Here is a 15810-nt window from a genome sequence, read left to right on the forward strand (position 1 = left end):
GAATGCTGAGTTGCATCCAAAGAACACCATACCTACTGTAAAGAATGGGGGTGGAAACATCATGCTTTGGGGCTGTTTTTCTGTAAAGGGACCAGGACGACTAATCCGTGTAAAGGAAAGAATGAATGGGGCCATGTATCGTGAGATTTTGAGTGCAAACCTCCTTCCATCAGCAAGGGCATTGAAGATGAAACATGGCTGTGTCTTTCAGCATGACAATGATCCCAAACACACCGCCCGGGCAACAAAGGAGTGGCTTCGTAAGAAGCATTTCAAGGTCCTGGAGTGGCCTAGCCAGTCTCCAGGTCTCAACCCCATAGAAAATCTTTGGAGGGAGTTGAAAGTCCGTGTTGCCCAGCAACAGCCCCAAAACATCACTGCTCTAGAGGAGATCTGCATGGAGGAATGGGCCAAAATACCAGCAACAGTGTATGAAAACCTTGTGAAGACTTACAGAAAACGTTTGACCTCTGTCATTGCCAACAAAGCGTATATAACAAAGTATTGAGAAACTTTTGCTATTGACCAAATACTTATTTTCCACCATAATTTGCAAATAAATTCATTACAAATCCTACAATGTGATTTTCTGGATTTTTTTCTTCTCTCATTTTGTCTGTCATAGTTGAAGTGTACCTATGATGGAAATTACAGGCCTCTCATCGTTTTAAGTGGGAGAACTTGCACAATTGGTGGCTGACTAAATACTTTTTTGTGTGTGTGTATTACACACGGAGTATACAAAACATTGAGAGCATTTGCTCATCCCATGACAAATCACATTTTATTCATCACATGCACATATTTAGCAGATGTTATTGTGGGTGTAGCAAAATCATAGCTCCAACAGTGCAGTAGTATCGAACAAGCAAAGCTTTGGTCTATCCAAAGGGATTTTCTTTATTCCCTGTCAGGTAGAATGTAGGAAAATCAAGGGCACTAGTTATTTATTAATGAAGGTCCATCTACTAGAAACCAGGTCAGAATATGAAAGGAGGAACAGAGAGGAGAATGGAGTGGGTATGCTTGACTAACATGCACATAAGTTTGTGTTAGAGACTGAGAGCCTCAGGAGATGGTGGAAGAGGAAATTTAGCCGTCTCTAGAAGTTAGAATTTAGCTTAAAAAATAGAGATTATTATTATTAATTATGCTGTCTACAGTTGTAAGGAATGCATTAACATGAAGCAGTAGTTATGATTCACTTAATGGTTATTTGTTTTATGTCTGGATGAGGGAGTGAAAGGTGTGTTGAGTCTTATAAGATAATATCTTGTGAGTTTTTTCAAAGTTGAAGAGATTATGAGCAGGCTAGACAGACTAATGCATTTATCTTCCGTAGCCCATTGACTGGCCTGTCATCTGTGAAAGAGGAGTCTTGACTCACATTGATTACCTGTTGGATTTTATAAAGTGTAACTTATTATTTTAACTCAATGTTATCATTACCCCTGACTGTGCAAATCTTTGCTTAACACAAGTTGCAATAAAATATGCTTTGGAAGGGTGTGTTGGAGATGGGATACTCCATCAGTGTCCTTGCTAGTGAGGAGACATCAACATGTCTTTGGCCTGTTCTGTATGAATGAGACTTATCTCCATGTCATGTTTAAATAACACTAATTCCATTAATTCACCAACAGTCAGTGATTGCAGTGCTGCATTTTCAGTCTTTCCATTAGTAAAAAATATTGTGTTTTATGTTTTAGAAACCTATCAGCGTTCAGCACCCTGGGGGTCACCAGGAAGCCCTCCAGAGTCAGCAGGATGTTCACCCTCTCTGCTAAATCACCACCGCCCAAGGTGCCCCAGCCTGAGAGGCTAGACGAAGTCTATGAGGCTCTGAAGAGAGGCCTGCAGTGAGCGCGCACACACACACACACACACACACACACACACACACACACACACAGACAGAAAGCACTTTTTCACAATACGTTACTGTCATGCATGCCTGCTCAGACATACAGGAAATTGACATGCCATGTACGTCTCAGGTCTTACCTGCAGGTGCACCAGATGGAGCTGGACAGCCTGAGCCAACAGATGAGGGAGTCCAAGAGGAACTCTCGCCTGGTAGGTACCACCAGGGCTTGAATCTGCCTTAAAATGGTGTATGCTCACTTGATCTGGCAATGGAATTTACTGGACAGTATAATAATGTGATCTTGTTCCTCTTCAGGGGTTTCTCTATGAGCTGGATAAGGTGAGTTTGACCCTGTCTTTTATTTTTCACCCACTCCATTGCACAGTAGCACACAGTAATCATATGAGCTTTCACCAAAACAATCAGACAGCTATCCATTGGTCCCAAATTACATTCTATCCATTTATTTTACTTTGAGAATGAAGGTTAGCATAATTTTGAGTCCTTCTTGTGTTTCTTCCAACAGCAAGTAAAAGTGAATGAGAGGTTCATGCGACGGCTTGAGTTCCATCTAAGCAAGGTGAAGTGTGTGTGTGTGTGTGTGTGTGTGTGTGTGTGTGTGTGTGTGTGTGTGTGTGTGTGTGTGTGTGTGTGTGTGTGTGTAAGAAAATGGGGAAACAATAGTGTGACTGGTAAATAAACTGTGTGCTTGTAGAAGTTATTTTTCATGGGTGTGTCAGATAGGAATAGATGTGAAAAGGTGTGTTAAAGTTATGTAAGCTACATACTGTATGTGAAATGAAACAAGTAATGTTAGGTTTTCATTTGATTACAACTGACCACTCAGAGTATGTCTGTAGCCACCCACACACTACAGCAGGCCTAGCAGACAGACGGGGCCTCTAACAGTGATTATGTGGGTGAGTACCTGACAGGTCGCAGTCCAGGGGTAAGGTCCAGCAGCTTTTGGCTTAGTCACTGTACTTATGAGTGAGTGCTGCTTTCTAGTTTTCAAAACCAGCCCTGTGTTTGTGTTGGTGCAACTGAGCTTCACATCACACATGCACACACAGTATGGCTGGGCGTGGTTAACTGGCAGGGGGTGGCCTCAGGCTAATCTCACATTCCTGGATTGTTTTCTGAGCGTTTTAACCCTCCTGAGAGAGCAGGACACTGGCAAGGCTGCTAACCTGACACAGCTGCCGCAGCACAGCAGCACCTCCGTCTTCTTCCTCCTCATCCTTATTTTCTTCCTCCTACCTGTTTGATGTTTGACTAGTTTGTGTTTTACAAGCGGGGTTTGCCTTTGGGAGCCTCTGACCTCCTAGCAGTCAAATGTCACAGCCCATCACCTGGATAGGGAGAGCAGAGGTTTTTTAAATGTATTTATTTAGTCGACTGAGTTAGGCTGATTGCCCCTCCAGAAGGAAACGCCATTGATTAGTTTTTATTCTGAAGGTTCCTTGAGCTGTCTGTCGCCGTTATAATCATTGGCCAGTACAGAGAATTAAGTAAAACCACAAGTCCAATTCCCTTTCTCCATCCATGGGTAATTTAGGAAAGGGGCAATTTTAGCTAGTTAGCCACCGGAGGACAACAACACAACGAGATGCAACAATTCAAGTTGATTCTGTCATTGATGTATGCTGTCAATGCGATTTGATAGGAGTGACTCAACTGGCTTCCCTTGACACTTATTTGGTGCGCCAGGATTTGGTTTCTTCCCCCACTGCACCCAGTCAGCTATGCAGGGGAGCACTTCTGCTTTCATCATCACATCAATGGAGAAGAATTTAGGGAATGGGAAAACCAACCCTGCTGGGTGTCTGCAGTCATATCTTGTTAAATATGGGAATTTTCCGATAGTCGTTTCACCTACAGTGCATTCGTAAAGTATTCAGACCCTTTGACTTTTTCCACATTTTGTAACGTTACAGCCTTATTCTAAAATGTGTTAAATTATTTTTTCCCTCATCAATCTAGACACAATACCCCATAATGACTCTGGTTTCTCTTCATTACGCACAAGCCTTTTGCCTTTTACTAAAGACTTCCAGGGAGAGGAACACTGATTAGTTCAAAGAAAAATATGTTAGAGAAAAAGCAGGTCCACACCACATTGGGTGAGGTGGGTTGCAGGACAGTATTTTGAAGTAAGGGTTTAGAAAAATATATGCAAAGAAAAATATATATATATATACATGGGACACGTCAAGACGAAGGACAAATACGTCTGACTGCTACGCCATCATGTTAATGAGAGGATAGTCTTCAAACCAACATATTGAGACCGTGTTCAGAGAGGGTCATCAGGAAGGCAGGTATAGAGTACTGTTGTGTTGTTAAGTGGACCACGTCCGGTGCACTACAGGCCTCTGTGATCATCACCAAATGGAGGGAATGTGACCGAAGAATATAAAAGATGGCGATGCACCCTCTCACTCACTCATAAAACATTTCCCAAGGAGTCTACTCTAGTGAATGGAGCTCTCGTGGTGTTTGTTTACTAATTCATTCATTCAGGCTGGCGGGTTGGCAGCAGCTCAGTGGATCCACACAGTCAGTGGGCCTGACATGCTGGGTCACTCACTTTGGTGAATCAGGGTGTCTGAAAGTGGGGAGACAGTGGGCATCTTTTAGTGAATGAGGCACCGAGCTGAAAGCAATGTGCACTGATTCAGAAAACCAGGACAAAGTCAAAACACACAATACCACACTTCTCCTGTGACCTGAAAATAATGTGTGATGTTTTTGACAAGGTGAATGCAAGTTTAATCTATGAGAGTCTGCTACAATGTTATTTGATGGGACATGCAGACAGTGTTTGTTTTTGTGTGTCGGTGGTTGTACTGTATCTTTCTGAGATTGTCAGCATTTGTCACAGGGAGTGAGTATGAATGTGTGTATTATTGTATTGCCTAAGTGCTTTAACTGTTTCCTGTCTCTCGTAACAGCTTACAGTTCAACAGCTGCCTCCCCAAATCTGCTGGCGGATCAATAAAATGTTGATATATACAGTACATATGAGATGTGTGAGGAAGTCGTAGAGCAATAAGGTGGCCAACAGGACGCATAGTTTCTAACTTATGTTTATATTTGTGTTTGTGAGGCAAGTGGAATGTCCCCATCTGGACTTCCACTGCATTGCAGTTGCGTCTTCATTTTACAGACACACTTTATTCAGAGGTCGTGAAATTGTCAAGAACCAAGGGAAGGATTATGGTGCAATTACATGCATAAGGGTTCCATGATGATGGAAATGGACCGTCGAACTAAATGGATTACTATTATTGAAAATGATTTATGAAGAGAGCTTTAGGGTGTATTCTTGAATGGTTGGTGAATAAAATAAACAACAAAACTATAATATACAGTGGACATACAGTAATTGTATAACCACTGTAAGGGACATTAAATGAACCATGCATAACTGTGTTTTGTCCTCCTCAGGTTGACGAGCTGTATGAGGCCTACTGTATGCAGCGCCGGCTGAGGGATGGGGCCAATAAAATGGTGAAGGCCTACACAGACTCCCAGGGCAGCCGCGAGGCCAGAGAGAGCCTGTCTGAGGCCAACAAGGGCTACAAAGAGTACACAGAGGTGAGAGGGGACTGTGGTGGAAGGAAGGAAGGGATGGGGAACAGGGTAAGATGGGCAGGGAGCTGTGGATAGTCAGTGTCCTAAAATGGATTTCAAAGACTGCAGGCTAACCTGACTAAGAATAGGTGTTCTGATATTATGTTTGTAGTTTTGACTGCCTGATGTCTTTGCTTAACGTTCACTCTTTGCAGAACATGTGCATGTTGGAGAGCGAGCTGGAAAACCAGCTGGGAGAGTTCCATGTGAAAATGAAGGGTATGTTCATTTTAGCCAACTCCTTCCTCTTCCCTGTCTGTTGTGACTCCAGACTGTGTTGGTCTATTTCAATCACACTGTTGCGTTGTTAGTGTTTGTATGAGGCCTTGAACCTTTTTGTTTGTGTTGAAGGTCTAGCAGGGTTCGCACGGCTGTGTGCTGGAGACACATATGAGGTGAGTTTCTCTCTCTCTCCACTCAAGCATGGCTGCCCCAGCATCATCATTCCTCTAAGACGCCTTAGACAATAAATTACTGTTGGAGGGAGTGGATATGCTACCAGTGGCGGCTGCTGATTGGCTGAATACCAGAGGAGTGAGGAGCTTGGTGTTAGCTTTATATATTGTCTAAAAGACATCCGTGCATTTGAACAACCTTGTAAATGCACGTATTTCACATTTGCATGTCAAAAACCGAACAACCTCTGCTGCATAAGCTGCCACTGTTTTGAACAGATTATATTATTTAGAACTAGTACACCAGGGAGAATGCAACAAGCTTTTTTAAATGTAACCTTTATTTAACTAGGCAAGTCAGTTAAGAACAAATTCTTATTTACAATGACGGCCGACCCTGGCCAAACCCTTACCTGGACAATGTTGGGCAAATTGTGCGCCGCCCTATGTGACTCCTAGTCATGGTCGGTTGTGATACAGCCTGGAATTGATCAAGGGTCTGTAGTGACGCCTCTAGCACTGAGATGCAGTGCCTTAGACCACTGTGCCACTCAGGAGCCCAGTTAACCCACTGTTCCTAGGCCGTCATTGATAATAAGAATTTGTTCTTAACTGACTTGCCTAGTTAAATAAAGGTAAAAAATTATAATAATTTTAAAAAGCATGCCGACACATTAAGTGTAAACACATTATCTAACTGGGGTAGCTAGCTAACATAATGTCACAAAGTATGATGCGCTAGCCAGTTAACTTTCATTCTGAAATAACCTCATATTTCTGAGTTACACAGATATTAGTTTAGAACATTTTGAAATTGGCATGGGAGCTACAGTGGCAAGAAAAAGTATGTGAACACTTTGGAATTTCCTGGATTTCTGCATAAATTGGTATCAGATTTGATCTGGTCTTCATCTGTCACAACAATAGACAAACATAGTGTGCCTAAACTAATAACACACAAATTATTGTATTTTTCTTGTCTATATTGAATACAGAGTTTAAACATTCACAGTGTAGGTTGAAAAAGTAGGTGAACCCCTAGGTTAAAGACTTCTCCAAAAGCTAACTGGAGTCAGGAGTCAGCTAACCTGGAGTCCAATCAATGAGACGAGATTGGAGATGTTGGTTAGAGCTGCCTTGCCCTATAAAAAAACACTCACACAATTTGAGTTTGCTATTCACAAGAAGCATTGCCTGATGTGAACCATGCCTCAAACAATATAGTTCTTCATTTTAGGTCTTCTGAGATTTGTTACAAAAGTATCTCTAAAAACCTTGATATTCACCAGTCCACGGTAAGAAACAGAATACAGAATTCCACAGAATACCCAATGAAGTTAAGAAGAATCCTAGAGTGTCAGCTAAGGACTTACAGAAATATCTGGAACATGCTAATATCTCTGTCGATTAGTCTATGAAATGAGAAACACGAGAACAAGAATGATGTTCATGGGAGGACACCACGGAAGAAGCCACTGCTGTCCAGAAAAACATTGCTGCACGTCTGCAGTTTGCAAAAGGTCACCTGGATGTTCCATAGCGCTACGGGCAAAATATTCTATGGACAGATAAAACTACAATTGGGTTGTTTGGGAAGGAACACAAAACACTATGTGTGGGGGGGGAAAAAACATCCCAACTGTAAAATATGGTGGAGGGAGTATCGTGGTTCGGGGCTGCTTTGCTGCCTCAGGGCCTGGACAGCTTGCTATCATTGATGGAAAAATCAATTCCCAAGTTTATCAAGACATTTTGCAGGAGAATGTTAGGCTACCTTCTGGAGTGGCCCAGTCAGAGTCCTGACCTCAACCTGATTGAGTTGCTGTGGCATGACCTCGAGAGCAGTTCACACCAGACATCCCAAGAATATTGCTGAACTGAAACAGTTTTGTAAAGAGGAATGTTCCAAAATTCCTCCTGACCATTGTGCAGGTCTGATCAGCAACTACAGAAAATGTTTGGCTGAGGTTATTGCTGCCAAAGGAGGGTCAATCAGTTATTAAATCCAAGTGTTCACATACTTTACACACCCTCCACTTTGAATGTTTACACGGTGTGTTCAATAAGGACATGAAAACTTATAATTGTTTGTGTGTTATTAGTTTAAGCAGACTGTGTTTATCTTGTTGTGACCTTTCTGACCAATTTATGCAGAAATCCAGGTATTACCAAAGTGTTCACATTAATTTTTATTGCCATTTGTAACAAAGGTAGACCTAAAAATCTATCAAACTATTTATCAATTTCTGTATCTGGCTAATTAATTTGATCATGCTTTGTGATACACCCGGTTTTATGATGTTTTAGTCCACACACAATGGGGGGGGGAATTGGCCAGGCTTTTTTGACCTACCAGATCTGTGATGACAAGGTTTTAGCTAGTGTTTCCCTCTGTCCTTCTCTTCTTGTTGGATGTAGTTGACCAGTTAATCAGGTCCCAGGCTCCCATGACTGATGGGATTGATTTATGGGGCGGCAGGGTAGCCTAGTGGTTAGAGCGTTGGACCGGTAACCGAAAGGTTGCATGTTCAAATCCTTGAGCTGACAAGGTACAAATCTGTCGTTCTGCCCCTGAACAGGCAGTTAACCCACTGTTCCTAGGCTGTCATTGAAAATAAGAATTTGTTCTTAACTGACTTGCCTAGTAAAATAAAGGTAAAATAAATAAAAAATGTACAAGTTCATTTCAATTTGCTTTAGCGCCAACTATACCTGATAGAGCAGATTTAGTCTCATGTGCGGAAGTAAGCCGTCTGGCACGAGAGACTCATTGGTAGGTAGACTAGAGCAGACCCAGGGGTTCTGACTCAACGGATGCAAATTTGAGCGCCCTAGGACGGTTCATTTACTTTTACCTCTTATAATTCATGTGGGGCAGTAAGTAACTGAACAGCTTGTATTGATCAATATATTTTTGAAACAGGAAAATGTAGACATTTCCACACTTTTGAGCATTTAAAACATAATCCATGAATTATATAATATATTTTTAAAATAAAAAATACCAACATTGTTGTTGACCAATCACAAGCGGGGTGCCACCCCTAACGCCCTAATGGGCGGGCTGCTGCTGTATGTTACAGTAGCATGGCCTCTTAGCTGGGCTGTCTGGGGGGATTAGCAGGAGGAACATGGTAATTGGAAAAGGAAACACTTTAATGTGTCAGCACTGCCTCTGTCTAACATGCATAGATTTAGTGATGATGGACAGCATAATCGATGGAGTGAGTCAGTGGAGCGCTGCGTTTCCTCCCTGGGGTGAAGGCAACTATAAACAGAACCTCCACAGTTTGGCTCAACTTCAGCAAAAACACAAATGACTCAGCAATGACTTGAGAAAAGAGAAATGTGTGACGAGCAAAATGTGAGTGTCTGGCTCATTTTTGTATCTGTCTGCTATGCCTTCTAGAACCTAAACCTGACCTCTGACCTTTTAGATCTTAATGAAGTATGGGCGGCAGCGCTGGAAGCTGAGGGGAAGGATTGAGATCAACTGCAAGCAGGTGTGGGACAGCGAGGACATGGTCTTCCTGCCTCTCATCACAGAGTTCCTATCAATAAAGGTACAAAGCAGAAAATTCTTGCCTAGAACATGCACGCACGTGTGCATATAGGCACATGAAGGCACACACACCCACAGACTGTCAATCACGTTCAGAGTCACATCTGCGTCTGAAGCAAAGACACTGAGGTAATGGACATAACAGCTCAGTGAAAGGAGAGCAGCTGTATATCGACTTGTTTTTCTCCCTGAATGATTCCATTACTTTGCCCAATGTCACAGGATAGGAAAGTTAAACTGAGGGGGTCAGGAGACATGGATCTGTCTGAATTTCCATACAGGATTTACCCCAGTGTTTTACCCAAAACAGTGGGGTAAATATTTCTGTTTCCATCTATGCGGTCTGGCACCCATGTCTCACTGGGCCATGGCTCCAAAGGACCAGCTCTCACTTGGGGCCAAAGCCAGGCCACTGGTACTTTTCAGCTGGCATTTACAGTTGTCCAAAGTTAACATACACTTAGGTTGGAGACATTAAAACTTGTTTTTCAACCACTCTACAAATTTCTTGTTAACAAACTATAGTTTTGGCAAGTCGGTTAGGACATCTACTTTGTGCATGACACAAGTAATTTTTCCAACTATTGTTGACAAATTATTTCACTTATAATTCACTGCATCACAATTCCAGTGGGTCAGAAGTTTACATACGCTAAGTTGACTGTGCCTTTAAACAGATTGGAAAATTCCAGAATATGTCATGGCTTTAGAAGCTTCTGATAGGCTAATTGATGTCAATTGGAGGTGTACAAAAAGAAATTGGCCAATATCTCTGGAGAAAAAAAATTGTAGACCTCCACAAGTCTGGTTCATCCTTGGGAGCAATTTCCAAATGCCTGAAGGTACCACGTTCATCTGTATGAACAATAGTATGCAAGTATGAACACCATGGGACCACGCAGCCGCCATACCGCTCAGGAAGGAGACGAGTTCTGTCTCCTAGAGATGAACGTACTTTGGTGCGAAAAGTGCAAATCAATCCCAGAACAACAGCAAAGGATCTTGTGAAGATCCTGGAGGAAACCGGTACAAAAGTATCTATATCCACAGTAAAACAAGTCTGATATCGACATAACCTGAAAGGCCGCTCAGCAAGGAAGAAGCCACTGCTACAAAACCCCCATTAAAAAAAAAAGTCACACTACGGTTTGCAACTGCACATGGGGACAAATATTGTACTTTTTGGAGAAATGTCTTCTGGTCTGATGCAACAAAAATTGAACTGTTTGGCCATAATGACCATCATTATGTTTGGAGGAAAAAGGGGGAGGCTTGCAAGCCGAAGAACACCATCCCAACCGTGAAGCACAGGGGTGGCAGCATCATGTTGTGGGGGTGCTTTGCTGCAGGAGGGACTGGTGCACTTCACAAAATAGATGGCATCATGAGGGTGGAAAATTATGTGGATATATTGAAGCAACATCTCAAGACATTAGTCAGGAAGTTTAAGCTTGGTCGCAAATGGGTCTTCCAAATGGACAATGACCCCAAGCATACTTCCAAAGTTGTGGAAAAAATGGCTTAAGGACAGCAAGGTCAAGTTATTGGAGTGTCCATCACAAAGCCCTGACCTCAATCCCATAGAAAATGTGTGGGCAGAACTGAAAAAGCGTAACCAAAATAGCCAACTTATTGTGGGAAGCTTATGGAAGGCAACCTGAAACTTTTGACCCAACTTAAACCATTTGAAGGCAATGCTACCAAATACACTCAATTAGTATGTAAACTTCTGACTCACTGGGAATGTGATGAAATAAATAAAAGCTGAAATAAATCATTCTCTCTACTATTATTCTAACATTTCACATTCTTAAAATAAAGAGGTCAGTGAGGATCACCAAAGACAGGGAATTTTTACAAGGATTAAATGTCAGGAATTGTAAAATACAAAGTTTAAATGTATTTGGCTAAGGTGTATGTAGACTTCAACTGTACATAGCCCAAGCTATGGAAACACAATTTCCCTAGTATAACACAGGTGTGTATACGCTGGTGTTAGTTGAAAAGAAGTCAGAGAGAGGAAAGATGGAGAAGAGACCAAGGTTATTATAATAAACTAAAATGAAAACTTGAATATTCTTACAATAATACTTATGTCATGCAATAAAATGCAAATTAATTACTTAAAAATCATACAATGTGATTTTCTGGATTTTTGTTTTAGATTCCATCTCTCACATGTGAAGTGTACCCATGATAAAAATTACAGACCTCTACATGCTTTGTAAGTGGGAAACACTGCCGATTTTGCAGGTTATCAAATACTTGTTCTCCCCACAGTATGCAAATAATTAATTAATAGTTGTTGTTTTTTTTAAAATTCCGTTTGGTTCATTTTAGGGATGTCCATGATAACGATGACAAGTTTCAAGTTGAGGCCACTGTGGAGTGGATTTACAGTGATTTAAATTAAGATGGAAAATCTGATTTTAGATTTGTCAATAACTCAGCCATCTTTAAACCAATCCCTTTTCTCAAGCTAAGTTGAGACATGTACCATGCCTACATTCCAAATGTGGTGTCATTTGGTCCTATGGTTCATTAGAATAAAAATTTTGCATATTAGCATATGTGCTAATATGCATCTACTGGTATAGTGTGGCCATCTTTGAATGCAGCAGTGCTATTTTCTGAAACTATTTTGGGGATTTTTTATCAATATTTTTTTTTACTCTGCTGCTACTCACTGTTTATTGTCTATGCATAGTCACTTTACCCCTACTTACATGTGCAAATAACCTTGACTAACCTGTTCCCCTGCACATTGACCCCGTACCCCCTGTTTATAGCCTTGTTATTGTTACTTTTTTATTATATTTTTTCCTGTAGTTTATTTAGTAAATAATTTCTTGAACTGCATTGTTGGTTAAGGGCTTGTAAAAAAAGCATTTCACGGTAAGGTCTTCAGCTCTTGTATTCGGCGCATGTGACAGACCAAATTTGGAGTGAATCGGACTTTTATTCTGAGAAGAATAATTTATTATTATTTTACGCATTGGCGTTATATAGTCAGTGAATTGTTAATATTTTCCTTATTGTTTAAGATGTCAATGCCAAACTTGTCATGGTTCATCATGGTTATGTCTTTGATGACCCAAAAAGTTTAGGCCATTGTGAAGTGGATTTATGAAGGATTTAAATGGACACATAAAATCCTCAGCCATCTCTTGGCTTTTCGCGAACTAAGTTAAGAGATGTGCCATGGGCCTCCTAACTAATAACTCATTTGGTGTTATTTGGACTTCATTATTGGGTTCATGCAAAGTTTCCAAGATGGAGGAAAATCTATCCTGATGGACCTTATGGGTCCTTGAGTCAAATTTGTTCAGCATAATGAAAGACCTACATACAAAGTTTCAAATCCCTGGGTGAAATGGAGAAGTGGAAATGAGGGTTTAAGTGAGACTGATTAAAACAGTGTCACCTATATGCCAATCGGCACCAGTCTTTTTACCAAGTTACCCATGGTCTCTCGTTTCTGTGGTAACTTTTTTTCCTAATAAATCTATGTTTGAGTTATTTGACAAAGTCAAGGAACATTTTAATAATAAGAATTCAGACAATAACAATAGGTTTCATCCCATACTAATATAATAACCTTGAGAGAGAGAAATCATTTACAATGGATAATAATGTGAAATATCAGTGATTTTGTATAACAGTATAATTTTGATAGCCAATAGCTAGGTTTCCATCCAATTGGTTACAGATTTGCATATGAATATTCTAAAATCTGGATTTTCCCAACAGAGATGTCTTTCTATCAATTTGACTTGTTGCAGATAAAAAGCTGTGCGTGAGGACCTCGTGCACATAGAACAATCTACTGAATAAAACAATTAAAGTAAATGGGTTTCCATCGCATTTTCAACTCTACTGATAATTTAAAAACATTTTTTTGTTGTTGTCTATGTAGCGAATGTGCCCACTCTGGTCTTTGCATGTATGCTCTAGCCAACAGCGCACAAATACAGTCTGGGTAGGCTACATGATGAGAAAACTATTATGGACAAAAGAGTGAGATTGTTTGTTTTTATTTGTCAAACGGCAGCCAAGTATTGATCATCATGTCACCAGAATAAGACCGTTGATATTTATTGGAAAGCAGCATCAAGCTCATCACTGTGCACTTTCACCAAACTCTGAAGTTCATAACTTATTTCTTTTGTAGCCTAATAAACTGCATGCTTTCCCGGGTCCTATTGGGAAGACCACACAACATCATCCCGTGGCTCCCAAGTTTACTTTAATATGATGGTTATATCGATCTTTGCACATAAATATTTTCACCAATATTTCTCACATAATTCATTTTACAGACACAATATATAACCTTGTCTAGCGTGTTTTGTTAACATTTGGGAAGTTTACTGACAAATTTGTTGTTCAATCAGGGCTGTCGTGACATTTTCTATCTAACTTGTGCTTTACTCGCATAAAAAAGTTGGAACGGAAACCTGGTTAATGCTTATCAAAATCAGCTATTGGTGTGGTGTTTGGAGAGATTTAGATCATAACTGAATCACTGATTTTTGATTGGTCTTACTCTGGTTCCCTAGGTGACAGAGCTGAAGAGCCTGGCCAATCACGTGGTGGTGGGAAACGTGTCGTGTGAGACCAAGGACCTGTTTGCTGCTCTACCCCAGACGGTGGCAGTGGACATCAATGACCTGGGGACCATCAAACTGAGCTTGGAGGTCACCTGGAAGTGAGTGGCCCAATGTGGCTTCTGCATGGAAGTGATAAGGATATTAAGGTTGTATAGAAAGAGGGACTGCGTGTGTGCATACATTTGTGTGTGGGTCTAGTAATACGTTTCTGTGCCCTTTTTTTCATGGACAGCCCCTTCGACAAGGATGACCAAGCCTCGACCGCCAGCACGGTCAACAAACCCCCCACGGTGAACAAACGCTTCTCCACCTACAGCCAGAGTCCTCCTGATACCCCCTCCCTACGGGAACAGGCCTTCTATGTGAGTACCCTAAACCTCGAACTGTCCTATAACCAGTGTTCTTTTCATAATATGTTCCATAATCCACAGAATAATGAACTGTACTCTGGGCTCAAGTATTTTGTTGTGTGACCTGGAGTTTTATTTTGTGAGCACCAGTGTGACTAAAAGAAAATCCAAAAAAATGTCTCTACACTGCTCCAACAAGACAGACTGCCTCCCACTGCTGCTTGCTTCCAGTTCCCGGGCCACACACACACACACACACACACACACCAAGCCCTGCCCCCTGTCACTATAGCAGGCATAATACAGTAACTCCATGCTGTTTCTAAAGCCGGATGCGCAACATTCTGAGACTTCCGGGAATGCTTGCAAAGCATGAGGCAAGGTTCTTAGCAGTCTGGCAAAGTATACTTCCGAGCAAGTGCTTTGCGATGGAGATGCAATGTGGTAGTCGTGCCAACATATCTCATCAGCCACCTGGTGGAAGGGATTTTGTGGATCTGAGGCTCTTTCCCCTGTTGCCTCCATCATCCTCCAAATCCCACCAACATCAGCCGCCTCAGAGAGCAACTGGTCCTTGTTTGGGGACACAAACACCAAAGCACGCAACAGGCTGACCAATACAAATGTTGAAGAATTGGTGGCCATCCGGGCAGATTTGAGGTTTTTTAAGCCTGACAACAAGCCATCCTCAAGGTTGGAAAGTGACAGTGAAGATGAGCTAGCTAACATCCACTGTCCACTAGCACTGTAGTAACTATTACACTCAACTGAACGACTCGATTAGCGTAGTGTCAGCTAGCTACATAGTTGTCTTCGTATCCAAGATAATTGTGCAGTTTAGAGTGTGTAGACTTAGAGCGATTATCTTAATTTACCGAGGTTAGCTAGCCAGCTATTTGTCGTCCTTAACGTAGGAAATGCTGCTAGCTAGCTAGCCAACAGCTAGCCAACCTCTACCGAATTGAACTCCAACTACCCGGTCAACATTCCGCGTCGTTCCACAGGTAGTATCACATTTTCATTTCACTTCATTACAGTACAACGGTTTGATTTGTTTGATCGTAGCTAGCCAGCTACATAGCCGTCTTTGTATCTAAGACAATTGTGTAGTCTAGAGCGATTTTCTAGGTTAGCTTTCTAGGTTAGCTGGCCAGCTATTGTCGTTCTTCTACTGTTTGAATAGCAGCACCGTAGTAACTATTACAGTACAACGGTTTGTTTTGTTTGATCGTAGCTAGCTAGATACATAGCCGTCTTTGTATCTAAGACAATTGTGTAGCCTAGAGCGATTTTCTAGGTTAGCCAGCCAGCTATTGTCGTTCTTTTAAGTAACGGAACGCAATCAACCTTGCTAGCTAGCCAGCTAGCCCCCGAATAGCAGCACTGTAGA

The 15810-nt window shown here is 41.5% G+C and overlaps 1 protein-coding gene and 1 non-coding gene across 5 annotated transcripts in view; both read left to right on the top strand.

Annotated features, from left to right (window-relative positions):
- The window catches only part of LOC135509387 (rho family-interacting cell polarization regulator 1-like), an 86213-nt gene that overhangs the window by 41177 nt on the left and 29226 nt on the right, over positions 1-15810 (top strand). For 3 of the 4 annotated variants that reach the window (XM_064930012.1, XM_064930010.1, XM_064930011.1), the window contains exons 3-12: positions 1710-1859; positions 1998-2076; positions 2183-2206; positions 2394-2447; positions 5318-5467; positions 5659-5722; positions 5855-5898; positions 9336-9461; positions 14020-14168; positions 14303-14432. In XM_064930012.1, coding sequence (XP_064786084.1) covers positions 1710-1859; positions 1998-2076; positions 2183-2206; positions 2394-2447; positions 5318-5467; positions 5659-5722; positions 5855-5898; positions 9336-9461; positions 14020-14168; positions 14303-14432 — 970 coding nt within the window. Of the gene's footprint in view, positions 1-1709; positions 1860-1997; positions 2077-2182; positions 2207-2393; positions 2448-2509; positions 2788-5317; positions 5468-5658; positions 5723-5854; positions 5899-9335; positions 9462-14019; positions 14169-14302; positions 14433-15810 lie in introns of those variants that run through there. The other variant, XM_064930013.1, reaches the window with a different exon arrangement.
- LOC135509806 (U5 spliceosomal RNA) lies at positions 3867-3981 on the top strand. Its single transcript, XR_010450975.1, has one exon. It is a non-coding gene; the product is annotated as a U5 spliceosomal RNA (small nuclear RNA).

The sequence above is a fragment of the Oncorhynchus masou genome, chromosome 22 (assembly GCF_036934945.1).
Source record: "Oncorhynchus masou masou isolate Uvic2021 chromosome 22, UVic_Omas_1.1, whole genome shotgun sequence".
In the NCBI taxonomy this organism is placed as follows: domain Eukaryota; kingdom Metazoa; phylum Chordata; class Actinopteri; order Salmoniformes; family Salmonidae; genus Oncorhynchus; species Oncorhynchus masou.